The sequence below is a fragment of the Gadus morhua genome, chromosome 5 (genome assembly GCF_902167405.1).
Source record: "Gadus morhua chromosome 5, gadMor3.0, whole genome shotgun sequence".
Lineage (NCBI taxonomy): Eukaryota > Metazoa > Chordata > Actinopteri > Gadiformes > Gadidae > Gadus > Gadus morhua.
The window spans coordinates 21,135,840-21,162,783 of record NC_044052.1 but is presented as its reverse complement, the minus strand read 5'-3'; the positions used below and the strand labels follow the sequence as shown (position 1 = coordinate 21,162,783).

At 49.2% G+C, this 26,944-nt stretch overlaps 1 protein-coding gene across 1 annotated transcript in view; it reads right to left on the bottom strand.

Moving 5' to 3' along the window:
- kcnh5b (potassium voltage-gated channel, subfamily H (eag-related), member 5b) overlaps nt 1-19,883 on the bottom strand; it is an 82,188-nt gene extending 62,305 nt beyond the window's left edge. Inside the window, exons 1-6 of the mRNA XM_030355865.1 lie at nt 19,580-19,883; nt 16,121-16,244; nt 12,317-12,423; nt 10,261-10,389; nt 3,741-3,871; nt 915-1,307 (exon numbers count right to left, since the gene is read on the bottom strand). Coding sequence (XP_030211725.1) covers nt 915-1,307; nt 3,741-3,871; nt 10,261-10,389; nt 12,317-12,423; nt 16,121-16,244; nt 19,580-19,652 — 957 coding nt within the window. The 5' untranslated portion in view covers nt 19,653-19,883. The remainder of the gene's footprint in view (nt 1-914; nt 1,308-3,740; nt 3,872-10,260; nt 10,390-12,316; nt 12,424-16,120; nt 16,245-19,579) is intronic.
- Nucleotides 19,884-26,944: the final 7,061 nt, after the last annotated feature.

The window sequence follows — 26,944 nt, the reverse complement described above, 5'->3', positions numbered from 1 at the left end:
ACTGTCTCAAAGACACACAGACACATCTCTGTCTGTCTGCGTGTTCTCTCTCCCCGAGAAACACACACACACACACACACACACACACACACACACACACACACACACACACACACACACACACACACACACACACACACACACACACACACACACACACAGAATCCATCTGCAAGCTACTGATCCAAAGACATAAAACATGAAACATGGAGGATAAACCCTTCCCCTGCGCACGGAGCCCACAGCCTCCTCTCTGCTGCTTCCTCCGCACTAATTAAAGAGGACCGAACGCTTGTTCCTGTGAGCATGATAACACCCCCCACTGGAGGCGTACAGGGTCCACCCTACCCAGACCACAACCCAGGGGCGGAGAGGTGTTCGCTACGTTAGCATGTTACCTCGTCCTTCTGGCTGCACTCTGCCGAGCCAAACGCATCACTGAAACAACGCCGACAGGGTACTTTGCTCACGGAGTAACGGGAGTAATTAGTTTGTATCCTCAATGTGTGGGTTTATGTGTTAACTGGAAATGGTTCAATTAAGAGTCGGCCGTCTGGGAGCTTTAAGACGTCTGTTCCGTGGATCCGAAGGCGTGCATCACGGGTTTAGATCAGGACAGCCACAGTAGCTCGGAGAGGCCTGGTGTAGCCCATAGCCTAGCATGGCCTAGACTAGCGTCGCATGGCGTTGCATTGTATTGCCTACTCTAGTGTGTTATAAACTAAGCAAAGCATAGCGAAGCCTAGCCTAGTCAAAGCCTGGCCTCGAGTAGCATTGTCCCATCCAGTGAAGCATTAGCCTAGCTTGCATAGCCTATCATAGCCTAGAATAGCCTAGCATAGCCTAGCGTTGCATAGCACCAGCCTAGCATAACTTTAGCCGTAGCCACTCCATGGAGCATCTGACCCCCTCACCTCATCCACGTTCTCGAAGGCGTTGATGATGTCGTAGGGCAGGCAGGACAGCAGGTCGATCACGAACCAGGTCTTCAGGTAGTTCATGCGGATGAGCTTGGGGTCGGAGATGACCTCGCCGCCGGGCCCCACGAAGGTGGTGTGGAAGTTGAGCACGATGTCCACCAGGAAGATGACGTCCACCACGCTGTCCAGCACCAGCCACACCATGTTGTTCTGCTTGGTCTTGAAGGACACGTTGTAGGGCACCATGATGGCCGTGTAGAAGGTGAGCACCAGGATCACCCAGTCCCACGTGGTCTTGAAGGTGCAGTAGTGCAGGATGATGTGGGGCGGGGTCTTGGGGGCCTCCTGCTTGTACTGGGGCAGGATGTCCGAGTTCAGCTGCAGCACCTGGTGGGGACATTTACAGTTACATTCATGTTCGGGGCGTTTTGCAGACGCTTTTATCCAAAGTGACAATAACAATAACAATAAGTGCATCTGTCAGAAGAAAGTGAAACAATATATCGCTGTCGGTACAGTAAGGAAGTTAATAGAAACTGACTGGATTTTTAGGTTAACCCATTCCCTGTATACAACAGAGATAGCTAGGATAAGATGCTACACAATGATAAGTACTATTTTTAAGTGCCAGGCCGTACAACATTACAATAAGTGGGTACATTAAGTGCCAGGATGTACAACACACAATAAGTGCGGAAGAGGGTTGCGGGGGGGGGGGGGGGGGGTGAACTCTGAATAAGTGAGCCTTGAGTCTCCATTGCCCAGCATTAAGGCGCAGTCCTTACAGATGTGACCCAGGTGTGATTCCTGCCCGTGGTTCTTTGTGGCATGTCTTCCCCATCCCTCTCCCAGACCATCCTGCCTAACTCACTGTATCTTCATGAATAAAGCATAACAATCCTGAAGAGATCAAAAAAAAAAGACCTCAGGTACTACTGAGGTACTAGCAGGAGAGAGAGAGAGCGAGAGCGAGACAGAGCGAGAGAGAGTGAGAGAGCGAGGCTTGGAGAGGGAGGAAGGGAGGGGGGGGAGAGAGAGAGAAAGAGAGAGAGAGAGAGAATGAGAGAGAGAGAGAGAGGGAGAGGCTGGGAGAGGGAGGGAGGGAGAGAGCGAGCGAGCAAGCGACAGACAGACAGACAGGGGAGGAAAGACAGAAAATAAAACCAATCATAGATCCAAAATGTCATGAATCTGTCTCTCCCTCTCTGAGTGTTAACTTTGCAAAGCCTTTAAATCTTTTCAGACTCCAGTGAATGTACTTTATGAATACATTAAAGACAGCATACTAATATATTAACTTTTAAACACATCATATAAATATTAACTTGGCATCAAGCGAGCGAGTGAGAGCGGAAGAGAGAGAGAGAGAGAGCGAGAGTGAGACCACAACAACGCGTATTGCTATATACTACTAAAAAGCATTATTACCATTACATACTCCACCAACTCCACCACCAACTCTTACCAACGAGACCACCAGTTAGGAGCCCCGCGGCATTGTGGGAGAAAAACCATCGAACAAGCCCTCCCACTCAGGAGAGAAGGAGACAAGATGGCGGTATGGAGGCTGACCTGGCCGGGGGGGTCGGGGTCGGGTGAGGTGAGGGCGAGGGAGGGGAGGGGTGAAGGCAGTCATGCTGCACCTCTCTCTCTCTCCCACTCTCTCGATCTCTATCACTCGCTCTCCATCTCCCTCCCTCTCCCAATGCCTCCTCTCTCTCTCTCCCTTCCTCTCTAGCTGTCTCTCCCTCCCTCTCCCATTTCTCCCCCTCTCTCTCCCTCACTCTGCCCTCCCTCCCGCTCCCCTTCTCTCCTCTCCCCCTCCCTCTTTCTCTCATTTAATTCCATTCCGCTCTCCCTCCCTCTTCTTTATCCTCACTTCTCTGCTGCACTTCAATCTCCTCCTCCTCCTCCTCCTCCTCCTCCTCCTCCATCTCTTCAGTTCACCTTTGACTCTTTGGTTGGAGAACCACTTAACTCAACCTGCTACCCCAGGTGTGTGTGTGTGTGTGTGTGTGTGTGTGCGCGTGCGTCTGTGAATGTGTTTGTGGGCGTATGTGTGCGCGTGTGTGTGTGTGTGTGTGTGTGTGTGTGTGTGTGCGTGCGTGCGTGTGTGTGTGTGCATGTGTTTGTGTGCGTATGCGTGTGTGTGTGTGTGCACGTGTTTGAGTGCGTGTTCAAGTGTGCGTGCGTGTTTACTATCTAGTTTTATTTTGCTGACGGAGTACAGCTGGATGAATGTTGGAGCTAAAAGGTTTTCCTTGACAAAAAGACACAAAACCAAAACACTAAATCCACATTGTTCACTTCCAGGAGTGAGAGCGTAACAAGAAGTGCCCCCCACCCAGCCCCCCCCCCCCCCCCCCCCCCAGCCTCTGTCATGTATATTCATATTATAATTCATATTCATGTAGTAGTCCTCAGCGGTCTACCTAGCCTGACTTTACCCAGTCACGATGATCTGTGTGTAACTGTACTGGTGTGTGTGTGTGTGTGTGTGTGTGTGTGTGTGTGTGTGTGTGTGTGTGTGTGTGTGTGTGTGTGTGTGTGTGTGTGTGTGTGTGTGTGTGTGTGTGTGTGTGTGTGTGCTCATGTGCATGTGTGCGTGCTTGTGCATGGGTGCACATGTGCATGTGCGTGTGTGCATGTGTGTGTGTGTGTGTGTGTGTGTGTGTGCGCGTACATGTATGCGTGTGCGTATGTGGGTGTGTGCGTGCCTGTTTGCCCATATGCGTGCGCATGTGCATGAGTGCATGTGTGTGTGTGTGTGTGCACGTGTCTGAGTTCACGTGTACATGTGTGTGCGTGCGCGGCCCCCACCTCGGCCAGGCGCGATGGTTTGTGGGTGGTGGTGGTGACCTCGTGCTGGCTGATGGGCGCCAGCTGCTGCAGCTGCTGGGTGTTCCTGTTGGCCGTCAGCGCCCGCGTCAGCCGCGCAAACTTGGTCCAGCCTGCAGACAGAGCACAGCGCACGGACACTCAGTACCCCTTACCTTAAATATACCCTTACCTTAAATATACCCTTAACTTGGTCCAGCCTGCAGACAGAGCACAGCGCACGGACACTCAGTACCCCTTACCTTAAATATACCCTTAACTTGGTCCAGCCTGCAGACAGAGCACAGTGCACGGAAACTCAGTACCCCTTACCTTAAATATACCCTTAACTTGGTCCAGCCTGCAGACAGAGCACAGTGCACGGAAACTCAGTACCCCTTACCTGAAATATACCCTTAACTTGGTCCAGCCTGCAGACAGAGCACAGTGCACGGAAACTCAGTACCCCTTACCTTAAATATACCCTTACCTTAAATATACCCTTAACTTGGTCCAGCCTGCAGACAGAGCACAGCGCACGGACACTCAGTACCCCTTACCTTAAATATACCCTTAGCTTAAATACACCTTATCTTAAATACACCTCATCCTAAATACACCTTATTTCAAATACACCTTACCTTTGAACCCCCTTAGCTTAAATACACCCTTACCTTAAATACAACTTATCTTTAAACCCCTTTAGCTTAAATACACCATATCTAAAATACACCTTACCTTAAATAAACCGTACCTTAAATACACCGTACCTTAAATACAGTTTACCTTAAAGAACCCTTAGCTTAAATACACCTCACCTTTAATGCACCTAATCTTAAATACACCTTACCTTTAAACCCCCTTAGCTTAATACACCTTATCCTAAATACCCCTAAGCTTAAATTCACCTTATCTTAAATACCCCTTAGCTTAAATACACCTTATCTTAGTACTCCTTACCTTTAAAACCCCTTGGCTTAAATACACCTTACCTTGAATACACCTTACCATAAATACAACTTACCTTGATACAAAGTATCTCAAATACAACTTATCCTAAATACAGCTTACCTTAAAAACACCTAACATTAAATATGTCTTACCTTGAATACACTATATCTTAAATACAAATCCTATCTTAAATACACACCTTAACTTAAATACACCTACCTTAAATACTCCTTAATTTATAAACACCTTAGCTTAGATACACCTTACCTTAAATACACCTTACACTAAATACAACTTACCTTGATACAAAGAATTTTAAATACACACTGCGCTATAAATACACACCAATCATTTAATGCACACCATAGCGTAAATGTACACCCTAACTTAAATCCACATCTTAAGTAGACTTTACCAACTAAGTCCACCCTAGAGAGAGAACACACACAAAAAAAACTGTTGTTTCTTAAAAACACATCTTAACTTAGAGACGCACATCCCTTTAGAGATTCCTAAAGACACTTTAACCTTAAGGTAACCTGTCTAAGACAGGCCCCTGCTGTTCCTGGTTCCGATGAGGCTGCTGAGTAGCGCTGGGGCTCCTCTGAGGTGCCCGTCCCCGTCCTCGAGGACCAGGCATTGTGCCTGGTCCTCGAGGACCAGGCATTGTGCCTGCTGCTTGTTTCCCGTATAAAGATAAACTCTCTACATGGGTACAAATAGAACCGCCCTCTGTCAGCAGTGGCTTCCAAATATCTGTTCTGCTGTAGAATGTTCTTAAAAGACCTGGGATAAAAGACACAGTATGTACCCTTAAAGAATAAAGAATAAACGATATACTCTCTCTCTCTCTCGCTCGCCCACCACTCCGTGTGGAGTCAGGGTGTCTTGGGAGTCAGAGTATCTGGGGGCCAGGCACGGCTGCACCCTGCTAGGGTGTTTGGTAACGGGGAGAGAGAGAGAGAGAGAGAGAGAGACAGAGAGAGAGGAGACAGAGAGAGAGAGAGAGAGAGAGAGAGAGAGAGACAGAGAGAGAGACAGAGAGAGAGAGACAGAGACAGAGACAGAGAGAGAGAGAGAGAGAGAGAGAGAGAGAGAGAGAGAGAGAGAGAGAGAGAGAGAGAGAGAGAGTAAGAGAGAGAGAGAGAGAGAGAGAGAGAGAGAGAGAGAGAGAGAGACAGAGACAGAGACAGAGAGAGACAATGAGCCAAGGTGGATAAACTGCTCCCGCTCTGAGAGTAAAGCAAGACGAGAGGCAGCAGCAGAACAAAGAGCACCCATCGACCGTCGGAAGAACAGCAAAGTCAACTTCAAAAGAACCCTCCGCAACCTTGGGGTCAGACCGGCCACTTACCCCCAGGGCGGGAGGGGGGGAGGGGGGGGGAGGAGCAGGAGGAGGGGGACCACAAGAGTCCTCCTACAGACTTGAGGAGGTCCCATCTACCCTGGAGGGGGGTAGGAGGTCTCGGTCTGGGTGCCCAGAGCAGAGGTCTGTGGTCAGGGTGAGGTCCTGGGGCTTAGACCCTCATCTCTATCTTATATCTACCTTATCTCTATCTTATATCTACCTTATCTCAATCTTTCTATATCTTACATCTATATCTACCTTATCTCTATCTTCAATCGATATGAATCTTATCCCTATCTCATCTATATCAATCTATATCAATCTTATCTCTATCTTAAAATCTATTTCAATCCTATCTCCATCTCATCTCTATCACTATCATTCCTCTATCAATCTCAACTCTTTCTCTATATTATATCTTATCTCTATCTTATCTCTGTATTATCTATATCTCATCTCTATATTATATCATATCTCTATCTCATAACTCATCATTATCTGATATCGTATCTCCATCTTATCTATGTCTAATATCTTATCTCTCTGTTATACCTTATATCTATCTTATCTCCATATTATCTCTGGTTTATGGTGGGTTATTCTGCGTGACTTTGACTGATATCTGTGATTGCCTGAAGTCCTGCGTGTTCATAAATGAGACTCCTAAATAAAGTCTCTAATCCGATAAACTGCTCCATGATGCACGGCAGATGTCCTCTAGTCTGAGAAGAGAGACTGAGTCGTCTTTTAGGACAATAACAATCGTTTGTTGAGTCCTTATTAGCTGACAGTGGGTTAGCTGCGCTGGAAGGGGTTTACTAGACGGATGCTGGAGCCGAATGGATACACGACACAACTACAAAACATTTAGCCATAAAGTAACGAGAGAGACTGTTTGCGATTCAGAACACACACACACGCCAGACACACCCAAAGGCCTTCCCAGCATGCATCTGTGCAGGGACCGCCACGAGCCACACCGCCGAATCGCCGCTCATACACAAGCGAGGCGGGATTATGCGACACGCTAATGATTATAAATAGATGGATATAATAATTTTACAGCAAGATAAACGACTCCAAGATAACCTGATTTAATGAAAGATAAACTGAGCTATGTGGTGCTTATCTAAACTTTGCTAAAATATGAAAAACAATATAAACCAAGCATGCTTTGATACACAAAGGTGAGCTCAGATATGAGAAGATGAACTTACATAAGAAGATTATAAATAAAATAAAGTCAAATATGATCAATTTACATAATGTAAGCCGAGATTTACTTTGTCAAAAATTTGATACGATGAGCCAAGATGAGATGGGTCTTTTGTAGATCAATGAAATCCTGGAAAACAATTTAAGAATATAAAACCAAGTCTCAATCTCTGGACCGCAAATACTCTCTACCTCAGAGACACCAACTCCCACAATCCTCTCTGCCTCAAACACCAACTCCCACAATCCACTCTGCCTCAGACACCAACTCCCAAAATCCTCTCTGTGTGGGACCACAATGTGCTGTGATGCACTTTCTCTCCAATGATCTGTTGTCCTCTTGTCTCCTTCTCCTCTCTGTATTTATACACGCGCGTAGAAATAGACCCATCGATTGATCGATGGTCGATCCACCCCCTGCTCCCCACTGATGAACACACACAAACGCATACACACTCAGACACACACACACAGACACACACTCAGACACAAACACACACACACACAAATACATACACAAACAAACGCACTCACACATACACAAACACCCACATGCACGCACACATACACAGACACACACAAACATACTCATGCAAATACACAGACAACCGCATCCACCTACACAAACACATAATTAATAATTGAATAATAATGATAATAGAAACATAATATTGATCATTTTCTTCATTTGAATATCCTGATTATGTAAGCTCCCTCCCCAGCGAGGGAGCTTACATAATCAGGGGTCTTAACGAGTCTTAACGAGGCTAAACGAGGTGTGACGAGGTGATCTGTCGTTAATGATTCTAATCAGCGGGTAATTGCTACATGCTACTCACATGTTAATCACGTGTCACTACACTCCCAGCCCCCCTCTACCCCCCCCCTCCCCCGGGACCCCCGGCGCTCATTCTTTGTGGCACTGGAGTAGAGGTGGCTGTGTGTGTGTGTGGGTGTGTGTGTGTGTGTGTTTGTATGCGTGTGTGGGTGATGTGTGAATGTGTATGTGTTTCTGTGTGTCTTAACGTGTGTTTACATGTTTGTATTTGTGTGTGTGTGTGTGTCTACATGTGTTTCTGTGTGTTTGTGTGTGTGTGTGTGTCTACATGTGTTTCTGTGTGTGTGTGTGTGTGTGTGTGTGTGTGTGTGTGTGTGTGTGTGTGTGTGTGTGTGTGTGTGTGTGTGTGTGTGTGTGTGTGTGTGTGAGTGTGTGTGTGTGTGTGTGGATGTCTACATGTGTGTGCGATTACATGTGTGTGTGTGTGTATGTGTGTCTGTGTGTTTGCATGTGTCTCTATGTGTGCATGTGTGCGTCTACGTGGGTTTCTGTCTCCGTGTGTGGGTGTCAACATGTGTGTCTGTGTCTCCGTGTTTTGTGTGTATGCCTCTATGTCTTTATGTGTGTGTGTGTGTGTGTGTGTGTGTGTGTCTCTGTGTGTGTGTGTGTGTCTCTGTGTGTGTGTGTGTGTGTGTGTGTCTCTGTGTGTGTGTGTGTGTGTGTGTGTGTGTGTGTGTGTGTGTGTGTGTGTGTGTGTGTGTGTGTGTGTGTGTGTGTGTGTGTGTGTGTGTGTGTGTGTGTGTGTGTGTTGCGGGGGGCAGGTCAGCGGGGGGTCGTGGCAGACCGTTTCCTCGTTAAAGGGCAGCCCGGTGTGGCTCCCGGGCGCTGGGCTGACACTCTGAATCACTCACCCCCCCCCCCATCGCTACCACAACACCCCGCCCCCCACTGCCAGAAGACCGCCCACATCCTCCCCATGGACAGGGGGTCCATCCCCCAGGACCACCACACAACCTGTGGGGGTCCTTCAGCAACATGACCCCTGACCCCTACCTGCTTCTATCCTAAATGACATGAGCAGCTGTCACTGTGGATTGTAGGCACCGTGTCATAACGGAGCCGGTAGGAGTTAGACAGTACAGACCGTGTCATAACGGAGCCGGTAGGAGTTAGACAGTACAGACCGTGTCATCACGGAGCCGGTACTGTTAGACAGTACAGACTGGGTCATTAAGGAGCAGGTTGGGGTTAGACGGTGAATTCAGATCTGTGTCATTAGGGAGCAGGTAGCAGAGAGAGAGAGAGAGAGAGAGAGAGAGAGAGTGAAAGAGAGAGAGTGAAAGAGAGAGAGAGAGAGAGAGAGAGAGAGAGAGAGAGAGAGAGAGAGAGAGAGAGAGAGAGAGAGAGAGAGAGAGAGAGAGAGAGAGAGAGAGAGAGAGAGAGAGAGAGAGAGAGAGAGAGAGCGAGAGAGAGGGTGGGAGAGGGTGAGAGTCAAAGTAAAGGATGGAGGAGGAGAATGAGACGCACTAAGGCCTGTTGTGTTTCTCTGCGGTGCAGCTAGCGTAGCGGTGCAGCTAGCGCAGCGGCTGCTAGCCCGACGTCAGTGCGCCACGATCTGACGCGGCTCTCGTGAATGACCCTACATGGTTCTCACCCCGTCGGCCAGAGGACCGCTGCGCTTTACTCTACAGTTGGCGAGTAAAAAGCATTTCACACCATCCCAGCCCGCTCTCCAAGACAGACGTTGAGGGTGTCACATGACTGAGCTCACCCTCTGGGAGACATGATCTCGCACCCCGATCTGGCAAGCAGGTGAGCGTTGAACGAGTCATCTCCGATTACGGCCGTCGGTGACATCACAAGCGGGGGTGTGGAATTAGAGAGACAGGGGCGGACCAAGACACGCAAGGCAGTGCTGCAAAGAATGCACCAGCACTGTGATCTCCCCGAAGGTGGAATAGATCACGGATAAACACACAAAAAACAAAACAACCCTAACCTATCGACTACACCGCCCCCCTTCGGGCATAATTAACAAAAACAGACGCTTTCCAAACCCCACGTCGGCCTCACTACGATGTGTGCTCTAGATACGGTCTCTCTAATTCGTGACTGATGTCGTCTGTAATCTCCCCGAAGGTGGAATCAACAAACAAAATCAAAACCCATACAGTGAGACATCAACAGTGTGACGACGGCGCTGACGGAGGTGTGGGTGGCGTAACGCTCACCTGTGGTGGGGTCATCCTCGATGGGCTGCTTGAACACGGTGATGTCCTTGAAGGTGCAGAGGAACAGCACCACCTTGTCGTTCTCGTTTCTGATCGGAGCCACCTGCATGTAGAACCACACCGGGCTTCCTGAGGAGCGGAGGAGACGGACTGAGCACCACGCGCTCAGCTTCTACTCTAGAATACACACACAGACTGAGAACCACGCGCTCAGCTTCTACTCTAGAATACACACACAGACTGAGAACCACATCTTCAGCTTCTACTCTAGAATACACACACAGACTGAGCACCACGCGCTCAGCTTCTACTCTAGAATACACACACAGACTGAGAACCACGCGTTCAGCTTCTACTCTAGAATACACACACAGACTGAGCACCACGCGATCAGCTTCTACTCTAGAATACACACAGACTGAGCCCCAGATGTTCAGCTTCTACTCTATAATACACACACAGACTTAGCACCACGCGATCAGCTTCTACTCAAGAATACACACAGACTGAGCACCAGGTGTTCAGCTTCTACACTAGAATACACACACAGACTGAGCACCACGCGTTCAGCTTCTACTCTAGAATACACACAGACTGAGCACCATGTGTTCAGCTTCTACTCTAGAATACACACATAGACTGAGCACCACAAGTTCAGCTTCTACTCTAGAATACACACACAGATTGAGCACCACACATTCAGCTTCTACTTTAGAATACACACACAGACTTAGCACCACGTGTTCAGCTTCTACTCTAGAATACACACACACACTGAGAACCACGTGGACAGCTTCTACTCTAGAATACACACACATACTGAAAACCACGAGTTCAGCTTCTACTCTAGAATACACACAGACTGAGCACCACGTGTTCAGCTTCTACTCTAGAATACACACAGACTGAGCACCACGTGTTCAGCTTCTACTCTAGAATACACACAGACTGAGCACCACGTGTTCAGCTTCTACTCTAGAATACACACACAGACTGAGCACCACGCGTTCAGCTTCTACTCTAGAATACACACAGAGCTTTCAGCCTCTACTCTGAATACACACAGAGCTCTACCAAAAATATCTAGCTGTAATTACAAAAACATGGACGTCTATTTAAAGAATGTTGAACCTTGAATGTTAATTAAAAATTAGATTCTTAACTACAAAACAAAGAGCTTCTGTTATACGACAGAATTACTTCTTACCAAATAAAGAACTTTAGCAACAAAACGTAGCGCTCTCATTAACCGAATTGTAAGCACCGCAAACCAAGAACAAATGACCTTAACAAGACAGAGCTTTGATTAGGGAAGAAGGACATTTGACTAAAGAGAACCTTCTCCCATGTATGAGAAGCGTGCCTACAGCTCCTCAGGATGGAGATACATGCAGCCCAACCACACACGGTATTGATCCAGTGTATTGATCCACTGTATCGATCCACTGTATTGATACCGTGGGCGACGCCTCCTCTAAACACCCCTGCGATCGCAAATCAAACGCAGCGGGATCAATCGCCTTCTCGTCCCCCTGACATAAGACATCGGAAAATGATATTTATTTATTACACCAAAATGAGTTGTTTGACTCCATCTATAAAATGGTCAAACGTGTGCTTGTACATTGTTTAAATTGTGCCGTGGAATCCATAACATTGGTTATAAAGAGGATGGGTGATGTAAGAACACTTAGGGTTCTTCTAGGTCCTTAGAGGGATGGATGATGTAAGAACAAACTGTCCTTCCAGGACCTTTGAGGGATGGATGATGTAAGAACACCTACTGTTCTTTTAGGTCCTCAGAGGGATGGATGATGTAAGAACAAACTGTCATTCCAGGACCTTTGAGGGATGGATGATGTAAGAACACCTACTGTTCTTCTAGGTCCTCAGAGGGATGGATGATGTAAGAACACCTACTGTTCTTCTAGGTCCTCAGAGGGATGGATGATGTAAGAACACCTACTGTTCTTCTAGGACCTTAGAGGGATGGATGTTGTAAGAACTATGTGTCCTTCCAGGACCTTAGAGGGATAGACGACCTTAGAGCACTCACGGTTCTTCCTGTAGAGAAGGACCTCGAAGCACTGGGACTCGTAGTTGTCGAAGGTCTGGCGGACTTTGTCGATGGTCTTCTTGTCCGTGAGCTCTCCGTACATGAAGCTGTGGTGGAGGAGACCAGAGGTCTAGGGGTACTGTGGCATCAGGAGAAGGACCTCACGCCACAAAAATAGCCTTTTCCCTAAGGCTATTTCTCTCCTTAATCAAAGACTACACCCCCCCCCCCCCCCCATCTTCCAAAAGGAGTCTGAATTGGACTATTTTATTATTCCTTAATATGTTTTACTAGAGCTTTGTGCCTTTCACTGTCTGTCTTTCTAGTTCTGTGTTGAGCGCTGGATGCAAAGTTAAATTCCTGTGTGTCCCATTGATGCATTTGGATTAAAACCTCTGCTCAACGACCCACAGTCTAGTGGCCTACAGCCATGCTGTAATGCATAGGGTCAAGGTCCCAGACCCTATGCATTACAGCATGGCTGTAGTGGTGTTAGCATCGAGCCATTGTGTTTACCACACACACATGCACGCACGCACGCAGACTCACACACGCCCGCGAACACACACGCACACGCACACAAATGAGCACAGGCAAGCACACACACACACACACACACACGAAAACACATGATATCTTTAATTTTCCACAATATTTCTGTGCCTCTCTGGGACTGGAATGTGTGACACTATTGACGTCCCTCAGTGGGGATATCGACAAAAAGGCAGAGTCCCATTGTACCAGGACGGACCACAGAACTATGACAAATATCAGGTGTCATGACGGGGGGGGGGGGGAAGAAGGCTACAAAACGACTTCCCATTTTAAAGACTGATCGAATAAATGAAATTTCAGATCATAAGAGATGCACGTCCAAATTTCATAAAGGTTTCCTCGACGAATGATCATGACAATGACGATGTACGCAAACCTTAAAGAGGACCTATTATACTACTTTTCTGGTCTTAATTTCTTATTAATGACTCCTATAGCGCAACCTGACACGAATCACAGCACAAAAAACGATGTAGATTTTCGGGAAACTCTTCCTCTCATCTGGGCGCTTTCAGCATTCTCTGTCAACGCTCGGTTTCGTCCTTCTCCGCCCCCTCGCCCCCCTCCTGCCAACCCGACTCCGTTGTGATTGGTTACCTTCCTTGAAGCGCGCGCAGGCAGATTTGGCATATGGGGGCGTGGCAGGAGTGCATCTACGTAGATTATTTCCCGGAAATGTGAACAAGTGAATCGCAAACGTTGTCCCGAGTGTTTAGCGCTCTGCACAGCCACCCCAGACTGTCAGCAGGGAATACGTCGAAATGCATGTACGTCATTATTTGACACTTTAGCATGGTGAAACATGACTATCAATCATTATAACAACGTTTATAGGTCATAAAAGTCGAAAAAGCGTAATAGGTCCCCTTTAACCCGAACCCTAAAAGTTGTATGTTTTGAACAAAGAATGTTGAAAGAGGAGACAAACTGTGGTCATCCCTGAGGGAGAAGTTATCTCAGAGTGCCCCCCCCCCCCCCCCCCCCCCCCCCCCCCCCACTAGGTGACTCGGGCAACTCTCTCTTTATCTCCTAACTGAATGGACTCTGGCTCTGAGGGCCCCCGGCCCCGGTCAGCAGGGGCCGGGGGCCCCGGGATCTATGTGCCTTTCACCTGCTGGCTCAGTGTCCGCTCAGCCTGTAAGCCGCTGGCTAAACAAGGCCTGGGCCCTGCTGTGGTCGGGCCCCTGCGGCTGTCAGGGGCCCCCCTCGGCTCCCAGGGACACGGAGAGAGAGAGAGAGAGAGAGAGAGAGAGAGAGAGAGAGAGAGAGAGAGAGAGAGAGAGAGAGAGAGAGAGAGAGAGAGAGAGAGAGAGAGAGAGAGAGAGAGAGAGAGGGGGAGGGAGGGGGAGGGAGAGAGAGAGAGAGAGAGAGAGAGAGACACACACACACACACAGTGAGCAAGAGAGCAAGCAAGATGGTAAACGACAGAGAAAGCGAGAGAAGAGAGAGAGAGAGACAGTGAGCGAGAGAGTTACAGTGAGCGAGAGAGAGAGAGAGAGCGAGAGCGAGAGCGAGAGAAGCACAGCAAGTGAGCGAGACAGCGAGAGAAGGAGAGCGAAAGAGAGCCCAGTTGGTATATGGCTATACTTTAAGCATTTTGACTGACAGGCGAAACGGGGCAGCATCCTGAAGCGGGACCACTGGAGACGGTTCCCGTGACAACGGTGGGCCCAGCGGCCCCCCCAGGGGGTGGCAGGCCCCCGGGAACTTGGTTTTTCTTTCTCTTTTTCATCATTAATTGCTGCCATCCACCGCAGTCCTCCATGTTGCTGAACAAAGTTAGCGGCTAGGATAATCCCTAGCTGTAACGGGGGGGGGGGGGGGGGGGGCAGTAGCTCAGGAGTTAGAGCCGGTTGACTGGTGCCCAGAAGGTTGCTAGTTCGATCCCTGGCTCCTCCTAGCTGTGAGTGTCGAGGTGTCCCTGAGCGAGACGCCCTCACTCTGACTGCTCCCAACGAGCCGGCGGTCGCCCTGCGTGGTCGACTCCGCCTTCGGCGTGCGAATGTGTGAAGGAATGGTTGTAAGTCGCTTTTGGATTAAAGGCATCAGCAAAATCCCCGCAATGTGAATGTAAATGTAACAACCGTATAGCCGCAAGCGCCGCTACAACGTTAATGCTTCAGACCGCTTCTTCTTCTTCTTCTTCTTCTTCTTCTTCTTCTTCTTCTTCTTCTTCTTCTTCTTCTTCTTCTTCAATAAAACAGCAAAGCAAACAGAGAACCACCACCAGGGCTGTTGGTTCGCCGGTGGTGCTGGAGTTGGAGAGAGCTTCGGGGATCCGAAGCTCTCTCGGATCCCCGGATCCCCGAAGCTCTCTCTAACTCCAGCACCACCGGCGAACCAACAGCCCTGATGGTGGGTCTCTGTTTGGAGTGGGAGGAGCGAGGGGAGGGGGGGGAGGAGGAGGAGGGAAGGGAGGAGGGAGGGGAGGAGGGAGGAGGGAGGGGAGTTGGAGGGGGGGGGGGGGGGGGGGGGGGGGGGGGGGGGGGGGGGGGGGGGGGGGGGGGGGGGGGGGGGGGGGGGCTCGCACTGTAAAACAACCCGACTGTTTTAAAAATAACGACAGACAAGGCTTGTTTCATCCCCCTGAAGACAGACGCGCCCAACCCAGGGAGCCGTGCACACGTTCAATTAGCAGAGCCCGCATAATTGCTGATAATTTCCCCTGGTGAGATTTCACGCTACAACACGCCTCCCGTCTCAGCTCAGCGAGGAGCAGCCCTACACTCCGACATGATTACCGTCATCTAACGGGATCTAATAACGCCGCCGCCGCCGCAATCCGCCTGATCCGATCAACGCTGCCGGGACCCTTATTGATCCATCATAGGTTATTGATGAAGGGTACTATGATGTCGTGAAAACGGACGCGGGTTGGGAGGGTGTCACAGTTAATAGGATAATAGTGATGTCACGTATCTGTAAGAGCAGGACAGTGTCATAGTTATTGATGATGGAGACGGCGTTATGCTACCTGATGGAAGTCATTGTTATCAGTAATGATGTCATCGTTATTGACAAAGTTGATGTCATGGTGATTGATAAAGGTGATGTCATGGTTATGGATAAAAATGATGTCATGGTTATGGATAAAGGTGATGTCATTGTTATGGATAAAGGTGATGCCATCATTATGGATGAAGATGAGTTAATCGTTATTGATAAAGATGATGTCATTGTTAAGGATAAAGGTGATGTCATTGTTATGGATAAAGATGATGTCATTGTTATTGATAAAGATGGCGGACCTGCATGTGCTGCTCTTCTGCATGACCTCAGCGCGGTGGAATCCGGAGAGTTTGCAGAATCCGTCGTTGCTGTAGACCACGGGCCACTCTACGATCTGAGCGTTGCCCAGGAGAAAGCTGGTCTCTGGGGGAGAGGAGAGGGGAGAGCGGGGGGTCAGGGTGGAGCTCCACACTCGCAACACAACAACCACCACCACCACCAGGGACTCACAGTCAGGACCGGACGGGCAGGGCTGGGGAGGAGCCCTTCAGATCTGAGGGACTGAGCTACAGGAGCGGATCTGAGGGACTGAACTACAGGACCGGATCTGAGGGACTGAGCTACAGGACCGGATCTGAGGGACTGAACTACAGGACCGGATCTGAGGGACTGAGCTACAGGAGCGGATCTGAGGTACTGAGCAACAGGAGCGGATCTGAGGGACTGAGCTACAGGAGCGGATCTGAGGGACTGAACTACAGGACCGGATCTGAGGGACTGAGCTACAGGAGCAGATCTGAGGTACTGAACTACAGGAGCGGATCTGAGGGACTGAACTACAGGAGCGGATCTGAAGGACTGAACTACAGGACCGGATCTGAGGGACTGAACTACAGGACCGGATCTGAGGGACTGAACTACAGGAGCGGATCTGAGGGACTGAACTACAGGAGCGGATCTGAGGGACTGAGCTACAGGAGCGGATCTGAGGGACTGAGCTGAAGGACCGGATCTGAGGGACTGAACTACAGGACCGGATCTGAGGTACTGAGCAACAGGAGCGGATCTGAGGGACTGAGCTACAGGAGCGGATCTGAGGGACCGAACTACAGGACCGGATCTGAGGGACTGAGTTACAGGAGCGGATCTGAGGGACTGAACTACAGGACCGGATCTGAGGTACTGCGCAACAGGAGCGTGCGACAGTAACCAGTTTCCAACTGTACCTGGACGTCATCAGGTCCTTTGTTTAGGATCATAATGAGGATAATTATTATCCTCATTATGATGGGAATATTGTTCCCCAACTTCCATCTGGCAGTGTTTCTAAGCATGCGTGATAAAGCGCAGAGTCATCATCCTCATCACCGTGATTAGAGTCCTAATTGTCATTTTGTTTATTCGTGTTAAGTGTGCGTATCAGCGCAGTACATGAACAACAAATCACTTCAACCATCAGCAACCACAACAGAAGCTACAGCAGCTGAAATAAGATGAGCGTTTACAATAATGGAATAATATATACTGTTCACCATCATAAAAATATATAGGTACAAATATATATAAATATGTATGTTCACATCATATAAATATATTTATATAAAGATATACATATGAACACAATGTGTAATAATATACATAAACAAATATATATTAGACACACAAATATAAACACATATAAAAAACTAAAACTGTAAATTTACCATAATTTCACAATATGCGTATTTTCACCGAGATAGGAGAGATCGCCGCCCAGGTTCAGGTTCAGGTTCAGGTTCAGGTTCAGGTTCAGGTTCAGGTTCAGGTTCAGGTTCAGTTCACTGCAGTTCCGCGCCCCATACACCGCACGACTACGCAACTGCTTTTTTAACTCACGCAAGTAATACACGAACACACACGAACCCATTCAACGACCGTAACACGTACGGTAATGGTGCAATGAACACAACATGAACACAAGTGCACAAAAACACCCCCACATAGATAAACCCCAACCTATGAACCCCACTAATTGTCTGCGCCGCAATGAACCCAGGAGGGCCCCGAAAGGTCCAAACAGATAGGGAAGACCCCTCCCAGAATCCCTTGCGCATCCAGAATCAGCGTCCGCCCCCGCTACGATATTTTAACAGAGGGACAACATAAACACATTCCAGCAGTCAAATGAGGACCTAATAGGGCCACATGCCACAAAAACAAACCTGACCCACTGCAGTCATTGCAGCAAGGCCCCCCGGGTAGTGTGTGTTTGTGTGTGTGTGTGTGTGGGGGGGGGGGGGGGGGGGAGAGTTTGCGCGCGTATGCGTGAGGGCGCGCGCGGGTGAGTGAGTGAGTGCACGATTGCAATCGTATTGTACATCTCCACACCGATTTACCATAACACGAGATTGTCCACAAAACAACGGAACCATCGCTTGTTCCCACTCTCCTCTCTCTCCTCAGATCCTCACGGAGATGCTTCGTTACAGAGCCGTTACCCCGCCATCCTCGCGTGAGTCTTTAAGAACACGGGGAAATTGCTGAGGGCCTCTTTGCGCACGCGGCTGCCAATCAGAAGCGACACTTTAGTCTCTCTCATTAAAAAATAGTTTTCTGCACGAGAGCAGGCGGATGATGCGCACTGACTCCAAACGCGTGGAAATGAGCGGCCGCGACATCCATAACCGCTGTCATGCTCCGCGAGACGCCCCACGAGACGCCGTTACCGCTCCAGCTCGGGCGCGTTCCCGCCTTGGAGTCACCCTTCAATCAGGCTGAAATGTATCGTGCTCAGTGAGTCTACGGAGTGAGTTGTGGCGGGAATCTGACCTCGACTCCGCGGGATGAATTCAGACCGCCTGCTGCTGTCACCTCCCAGGCGGAAAATAGACGGACTACTAAACCAAACAGTCCAATCAGAGCCCAAGCTCCTCCGGTCGGCCTTTAGAGCGCGGGAGACGCAGGGTGACACCGCGTCATGCCACAAAGCTTGTTTCTGTGCGCTGCTGACTTCAGCCTATTATGTATTATTGGGTGTCAAGCAACGAAGTTGCGAGACAACCTATTGTTTTGTTGTTATTATTATTATTATTATTATTATTATTATTATTATTATTATTATTATTATTATTATTATTATTATTATTATTATGTTATGATTTTATATATTTAGATAAACAGCACACAGAAGAGCACCTTTCATCGAACCCGTCCTCAAACAAATAAAAACCCTTATAATTATTTGAAAGAAAGAAAAAACTACATAACGCAGTCTATCTAAAAGAAAAACATCAGATCATAGCGACCGATACAACTGAACCACAGGGCTGTACTATCACCGCTTCCTTAACCCATGAGCAGAGTGGTCCCATAGCTCCATCGTCCCAGTCCCCTGGTCGACCTGAGCGGGACTCAACCTCCTGATGATGTAAACACGGACTTTAAAGGACGTGGAGGAACTTTGGATCTCTGAGGTGGTCGGTAAACACAGCGCTTCACGCGCTCTGACTCCGCGCGCTTCCCGCGGTCTGATGTAACATCACGACTGCCACGACATGTCGCCGGAGTCCGATTAGTTTGTAAAACAACACACAGACACACACACACACACACACACACACACACACACACACACACACACACACACACACACACACACACACACACACACACACACACACACACACAGAAGCGCAGGAGGTCGCTCGTTACAAACAGCAGAGTAAATAAAAAGCGATGCTCAGTGATGCGCGAGGAGGGGGGGGGAGGGGGGGACTTACCGCTCGAGCGCCGGACAATGTTCTCCAAAAAAGTGTTCTGCGGTGCCACGAGCCCTCTCTTTCCCCCGGGCATCGTGCGGGCGGGCCGAATGGTCGGTCGGGGTCCGGAACGGCGGCGCGGCGGGGGGTCGGCGGTCGGTCTCGAGGCTGGGTGTCAGTCGGTGCGACGGAGAAGCTCATCGTAAAACCCCGCGCTTCGGCTGCTCGGGGCGCACTGAGCCACACGCGCGCGCCTCGGCTGCATGCCGCTGCATTCTGCTGTCTCGAGCGATTCTGCCAGCGCAAGACGCATGCGCGCTCTGTTCTCTCCGCTCACGGTCCGACGGGGCTGGGGCCGCTCTCCTCGCGCGCGCTCTCTCTCCAGGGCTCTCCACGCGCTCCCTTCCCAGGTCAGGGCGGTGTGGGCTCGCGCCGGGGGGCGGGTGCCGTGGCCACGCGCCTTGGGGACGAGAGGTGCAGGACATTAAACCACTCGGCTAAAGAGATTCAGAAGGCGATCAGCTCAAGCAAGAGGCGCGGGTTGAAACCGAGGGGGTTATTTGATGTAGAAATCAAATAAAACATACAAGCGTTGGTCTTCAGATCGGTCGATTTCACACTCAACCGAGCCTATTAATCGTTACATCAACAACAAAAACACGCGTGTCCCCTGCGCGGGAGTCCCCCCGTGGGAGATAACCTTGTTCAGACGCCTTAATGGGCCCCCCGGGTCCCTAAAGGCCCCCACTGGAACAACAACAACAACAACAACAACAACAACAACTGCGATCGGTGTTCCACGTGCGCGCTGCTGCAGCTGCACGCGCTGTCAGATCTGCGTTCGGCGCGTGGGATTTTCTGTGGTTTGGGTTCCCGCGAGGCGCATCCAGCGTGCCTCTTCCCAGGGGGGTTGTGGGGTCCCCGTGAGCAGTGTCGCGGGACCTTCACAAGTCCCAGGAGGATTCGGTTTCAAGCGATGTTGACTTTGTGCATCACTGTTATTGTACCACGTTAACTATTCTTAACCCTCCCCGTAACGGGGATGGACCCTGACGACATCTATGTCATAAGGGCTCACTAACATACGGACCTGTGTATTCGTATTTAGCCAGACGACACGTCTGGAACCGCCCGTCCGTGCTGTGCTCAGTATTTTAGGAGCAGCGTATCAGGCCTATAAATATGCTGACGCATACGAACGCGGCTCCTTCCAACCACAGTCCTAATTGTTTACGCCGCGTTAATTCCGTGCTCATAAGTGTTAACAAGCAGCGATCCTGTAATTATCAGCCAAATGCTTAAAACAGGCCCGAGGGTCGAGAGACAGCGAGAGAGAGTGGGCGAGAGTGAGCGAGAGAGAGAGAAAAGAAGAGAATGGGTGAGAGACGCTGGCTGTAGCCTGCAGAGGGAGGCGGTTTGAAACTGTGGCGCGCGTTGCCAAACGTTCCCAACGGCGGAACTTAATTGGTTCACGAGCATCACGGGGAGCCAAACGGTTAGGATGTAGCAAACTGTTAGGATGGGGTAGCAAACTGTTAGGATGGAGAAACAAACTGTTGGGAGGGGGTATCAAACTGTTAAGATGGGGTATAAACAGTTAGGAATCAGAATCAGAATTGCTTTTATTGCATGCTTATTGTACACAAGATTAAAATTATTATGCTTGGTTCCTCAAGAGCCACATAGTGGCAACAATATTAAGTAAATAGATAACTAAAAATAAAATGTGTCAAAACAGTTAAACATAAACAGTAACTGTAAGGATGGGGTAGAAACAGTAACAGTTAGGATGGGGTAGAAACAGTCACTGTAAGGGTGGGGTAGAAACAGTAACAGTTAGGATGGGGTAGAAACAGTCACTGTAAGGGTGGGGTAGTAACACTAACCGTTAGGATGGGGTTAGGATGTGGTAGTAACAGTAACAGTTAGGATGGGGTAGTAACACTAACAGTTAGGATGGGGTAGTAACACTAACAGTGAGGAGGGGGGTTGCCAACATGTGGTCCTCTCCGTGCGGCCCGGCCCCCTCCCTGCAGTAATGTAGGCTAGCTAGTGTTCCTGAACATAAATAGCTTTGGGTCTAAACACACGCGCGTGGCAGTGCGCTGTGGTCCGGGCCTGCTGGCGGTCTTCCAGCCCATGCGGGGGTGCCGGTGTGTGTTGCGGTCCAGGTTTGGGAACGGGCGGAGCACCATGTTTTATTCATTTATTAGCCTACATATAGCGGGACCGAAATAACAGCAGTTATTTTAACCGCGGGGTAGAACAATGGTCGGGGCCAGACGGAGTTACCGGCTGGCTCATGAATTGATAACGCCCAACAAACGGTGGGAGAAGACGCAGGCAATACAAACAGCAAAACAGACATCCCATAATAGTCCCGGGCACAGCGTAGTAACGGACAGCGCGATGATGGCAGAGGACCACTGGGGGTCGGTTCTGGGGGGTTCTGTTGTATTAGGGGGTTCCTTGCTGGGGGGTTATAGCTGACGACTCGCGTTGAGGTTCGGAAGGGGTTGGAAGGAAGGAAGGGGAGTGGAGAGTGAGACACACCGAGGGAGAGAGAGAGAGAGAGAGAGAGAGAGAGAGAGAGAGAGAGAGAGAGAGAGAGAGAGAGAGAGAGAGAGAGAGAGAGAGAGAGAGAGAGAGAGAGGGATGGAGAGAGAGAGTGTGAGAGAGAGAGAGAGAGAGAGAGAGAGAGAGAGAGAGAGAGAGAGAGAGAGAGAGAGAGAGAGAGAGAGAGAGAGAGAGAGAGAGAGAGAGAGAGAGAGAGAGAGAGAGAGAGACAGAGAGAGAGAGAGAGAGAGAGAGAGAGAGAGAGAGAGACAGAGAGAGAGAGAGACAGAGAGAGAGAGAGAGAGAGAGAGAGAGAGAGAGAGAGAGAGAGAGAGAGAGAGAGAGAGACAGAGAGAGAGAGAGAGAGAGAGAGAGAGAGAGAGAGAGAGAGAGACTTCCAGCTCCCCGGTTACAGTCTCCCCCTTCCCCTCTCCGGGGGGGGGGGGGGGGGGGACCCCCGGGCGTTTCCTCCGTTATTGATCTCGAAATAATTAGTCAAAGAAACACCGGCGCCGCTCCAAAGTCCCGCTCAAAGTACCGGCCCGGCGGCGCAAGCACACACACATTGTACATTATCGACTCTGTGTGTGTGTGTGTGTGTGTGTGTGTGTGTGTGTGTGTGTGTGTGCGTGCGTGCGTGCGTGCGTGCGTGCGTGCGTGCGTGCGTGCGTGCGTGTGTGCGTGCGTGCATGCGTGAGTGTGCGTGTGTGTGTGTTTGGTGTGTGTGCGTGTGTGTGTGTGTGCGTGTGTGTGTGTGTGCGTGTGTTTGTGTTTGGTGTGTCCGCATGCTATGATTGGCTGCGTCTGGGCCGGCCAGCGCGACAACGAGGGTCAACAGCGTCCATGGGCCTCACTCACCTAGTAGCGGCCATCTTGGCTCCAGACGCTAGCATGGTGGGAACCAAGATGGCCGCTCGGTCACTCGAGTTCCGCCATCTTGGTTCAAAACGCTAGCATGGAGGGGGAACTGAATGCTGCAGCGCTCGGCGAGTGAGAGCCATTACCCTTATTGGAACTGAAATACCAGCACCAGACTGATGCCAGTACCAGCGTTACCTGGTACGGTTGGTGACCCAGGATCAAAAAAATGTCCAGATAAAGTAAATAAAACTAAATGAAACTAAAGTAAAAAGAGAACTCCACTATCGAGAAAAATAAATAAAGAATTGAGAACCTGGAACCATCTCCTTGGAAACGAGAGCTTGATGCTCCGTGGCCGGTCGAAGGAATTCTCGCGTTTGGTATCAAGATGGCCGCCCTGTGAATGAGGGCCATTACCCTTATTGGAACTGAAACCATGGCCGCTTACGACCCTCATCACCACCGGTGACAAGCCCGGCCGAGACGTCAAGTGAAGAGAGAATAAATAGCTCCAGCTTACGGCAGGGTGTTAAAGAAGCTGTTCCTGACGTTTGAGTTTAATTGCGGATGTTCGTTCCGATAAGAGAATGCGTAGAAGAACATACTGCCCCTCCTGGATATTTATGCTCTCATTATCTCCTCCTCCTCCTTCTCCTCATCTCCTCATCTCCTCCTCTCCAGTTGACATCAACTCCTCTGCTCCTTTCCTCATGGGAGGACTTTGGAAGCTGATTCGGAAGCAGCTTGCTATTTTTAGAATGAGAATCACGAATTGTTTTAACTACCAGGTAAGATTGCACATACAAGAAAGGCTAGGTTGAAGCAGAGAGGAAAGGAAATAAAAATCGAAAATAACAAATTTTAAACTATGTTTTATGGGCATTAATGTGAGATCCAGAAGTCGTACTGTTATAGCAGAACCTCCGGGGGGGAGATTGCACAAAGTCGTTTCCTGTCTCTTTAGAAAACTCATCCTTGCTAGCAGATTAAGCTTTCAGAGGATGATTGTACAAATACTTATATAAGTATTAAATACGCTTATTCGAACAGTGGCCAGTCTACACAGCGTTTATTGGAAACACACTTTCTCTAAGAGCGTCCTTGGAGTCAGGACACAATGTCCTGGCTTGTCTTCCCACCGGGGAAGGGTTTACCAGTAATGGCCGACTGTGTGTTTGATGTTGGCCCCTCTCAGATCCCTGCATCACGCTATGAGGCAAACGTGGAGCGAAGGAACTGTTCACCTGGTGTTGACCTAGGCTGCCATCAGACTCTAGATTAACAAGCTATGGTCGGATCTGCAAGGCTCAGACGAGCTGGACTCTGGGACTCCTCCGAGATAACAAGTAAACGAGATAACACTTTTATTAATAATAAAAGGGGAAATCCCTTCGTTACAACTGCCCAGCAGCAGTGGGAAACCCAGGATAAGATACAATGCAATAAAAATACAAAGTACTAATGAAAAACTAAAATAGATGCTAAAGTAAATGCTAAAGTAAAGAATAACAGAACAAACAGTGCAAATACAACAGACGGTATAAACAATATCAATTAGAAAGTGTAAACTGTAATGTGTAAAGTGCAAGGTGTAAATTATAAAGTGGTTAAGTACGAGTTCTTCACAGTATATCAAAGTGTATGAGTGCAAAGGTAAACAAAGTGTTGGTGGGCAGGACAATGCTGAGGATCGCTGGTGTCTTGGTTCATCCCGGATCAGCACCATGGACAGCGCCGGAAACACTTCAGGATTCAAACCCGGTACCCTCTAGCGTTGAGACAGCATGATTTACATCCCGTGGCAGTGGCTTGGTTCCTGATTCGTCAACTCATCATGAACAGTGGTTTCGTACCCATGAGCAGACGCGAAGAAAGACAGACATCAGAATCACAGAACAGCTTGATTCCTTTTTTTTGAAGACACTTTTATCCAAAGCAACTTGGGGTGAATCCGGGGACCGATCGTTGAGGAGCAGGTGGTGATGAAGGGTCATCTTGCAGAAGCATGCCCACAGGTTAGGCTGGAGACTTTAGGGATGGAAGCCAGACCTTTCAACTGGAAGTCCAACACCCGTAGCAATAGACTGTTCAGCCCTCGGTTTACAAATTCAATAAACTATCGAGTCTTGGTGTTTTTAACATTTAGAATTTACAACGACTCAGGTGAGGGATGATTGGGAACGGATTGTTTCGGAGGAATATCCTGCTGCGATCGATTCTGTGATCAGACGACACTTCCTCTGAATGTCACATTCTGCAGCAGAGTCAACATGACAAACTATCGGCAGACGGAGAAACTTCCACGGACGGAGAAAGGTTGCGGTGGATCGTTTCCGACACCGGCTATTTCCTGCTCCGGTTTCCAGTGGAACATTTATAATGTTAAAAAAAACTTTAAATGTAATTTAAAAACACGAGCCATATATATGGGTCAAAACAACTGGGTTCATGTTGCTGCTGGCGCTTCATCAGACGAGGGAAGGGATGACCTAAAATAAATGTGAAAACAATGAATCAGCATTTTACAAACGAGGAAGACAGGAGAGGAGGAGGAGGAGGAGGAGGAGGAGGAGGAGGAGGAGGAGGAGGAGGAGGAGGAGGAGGAGGAACGGGATGAGGGCATGGAAGAAGAAGAGGAAAGGAGTGGAGAAGAAAGCAGAAGAGACGAGGAGAAAGTAGGAAGGATGTTTCTCTGCTTGGCGCTTCAAGGAGTGTTAGATATTCACTCCCACACCGCCGGCCGGACGGCTCAATAAGACGCTTCGGGTGACCCTACTTCATGCTTTCCCAACATGACCCACCTAATTAACGCAATAGGTGGGCACAACAGGTCATTCATTAAAACATGAATGAATGGATCTCGTATAGAGGAGAACAAGGAGGCGTTACCACTGTGATAACTGATCTTCACACAGCCGGGCTGATCGAGACTTCTAGCACTTATTTACTTTTATCTGACTATTGTTATCCAACCGGTTGAGTTCTTTACGTCATTTGGTAGACACCTACAGAAAACCACTCACATATCAGTGTCATAGTAGCAGGGATAAAAGCGATGCTTATGCTAGCTTCCAAAACTCTACTGGCCGAAGTGCCGAGGAGATATTTTGAATACTAAAACATTGGTATTGTCCCGCCAGGAGTGTTTATGATTACGTACGTTACTTACCATTTCATTTAAAGCTCTGCACTATTAAATGAATCCCCATTCTGTCATCGATCACACCGCTCCTGATCAGCTTATCAATGACTTCTGATTGCTGGTCGTCTCCCACTGCCTCTTCTACCCCGGGGACACACGCAGTGCCAGCTTAATGCCCTGCCCAGGGGCGCCTGGGCAGCCCTCCTCCTCAGTAGAGCCAGCTGCCCTGGGCGGGTTGACGGTTTGATCGCCCAGCTGCCCCACCCCTCAGGTCAGGATGGGTGGAGACAGCAGATAAAACCATCGGACACCAGCCAAGGAAAAAGTGTGTGTGTGTGTGTCAGAGCCTACACATTTAGTCAGGTTCAACTCAAACAGAAGAGAGGGGGAGGGGGGACAGACCCAGAGTGGGTGTGTGGGTGCATCTTGGGACAGCCAGAGAGAGAAGGGGGAGAGAGGGGGGTGTGTGGGTGTGTCTTGGGACAGCCAGAGAGAGAAGGGGGAGAGAGGGGGGTGTGTGGGTGTGTCTTGGGACAGCCAGAGAGAGAAGGGGGAGAGAGGGGGTGAGGAGGGATTGAGGATGATGACAGGAACCGGACAGAGACGAAGAGAGAAGAACAGAGACGGGAACAGAAATTGAAAAAGGAGTTAGAGACAGTGAGTAAAGCAGATGAATGAAAAGTAAAGTAGGATAGTCACAAAGATGAAAGAGGGAGAATATGGGGATCTTGAGAGAAAAGAGGGCAAGCCCATTAATCATGAATTCCTACAGACTAGCGGGGTCATGTGATTGTCCCCCTAGCGGTGGAGAAGGGTCACTCACTCTG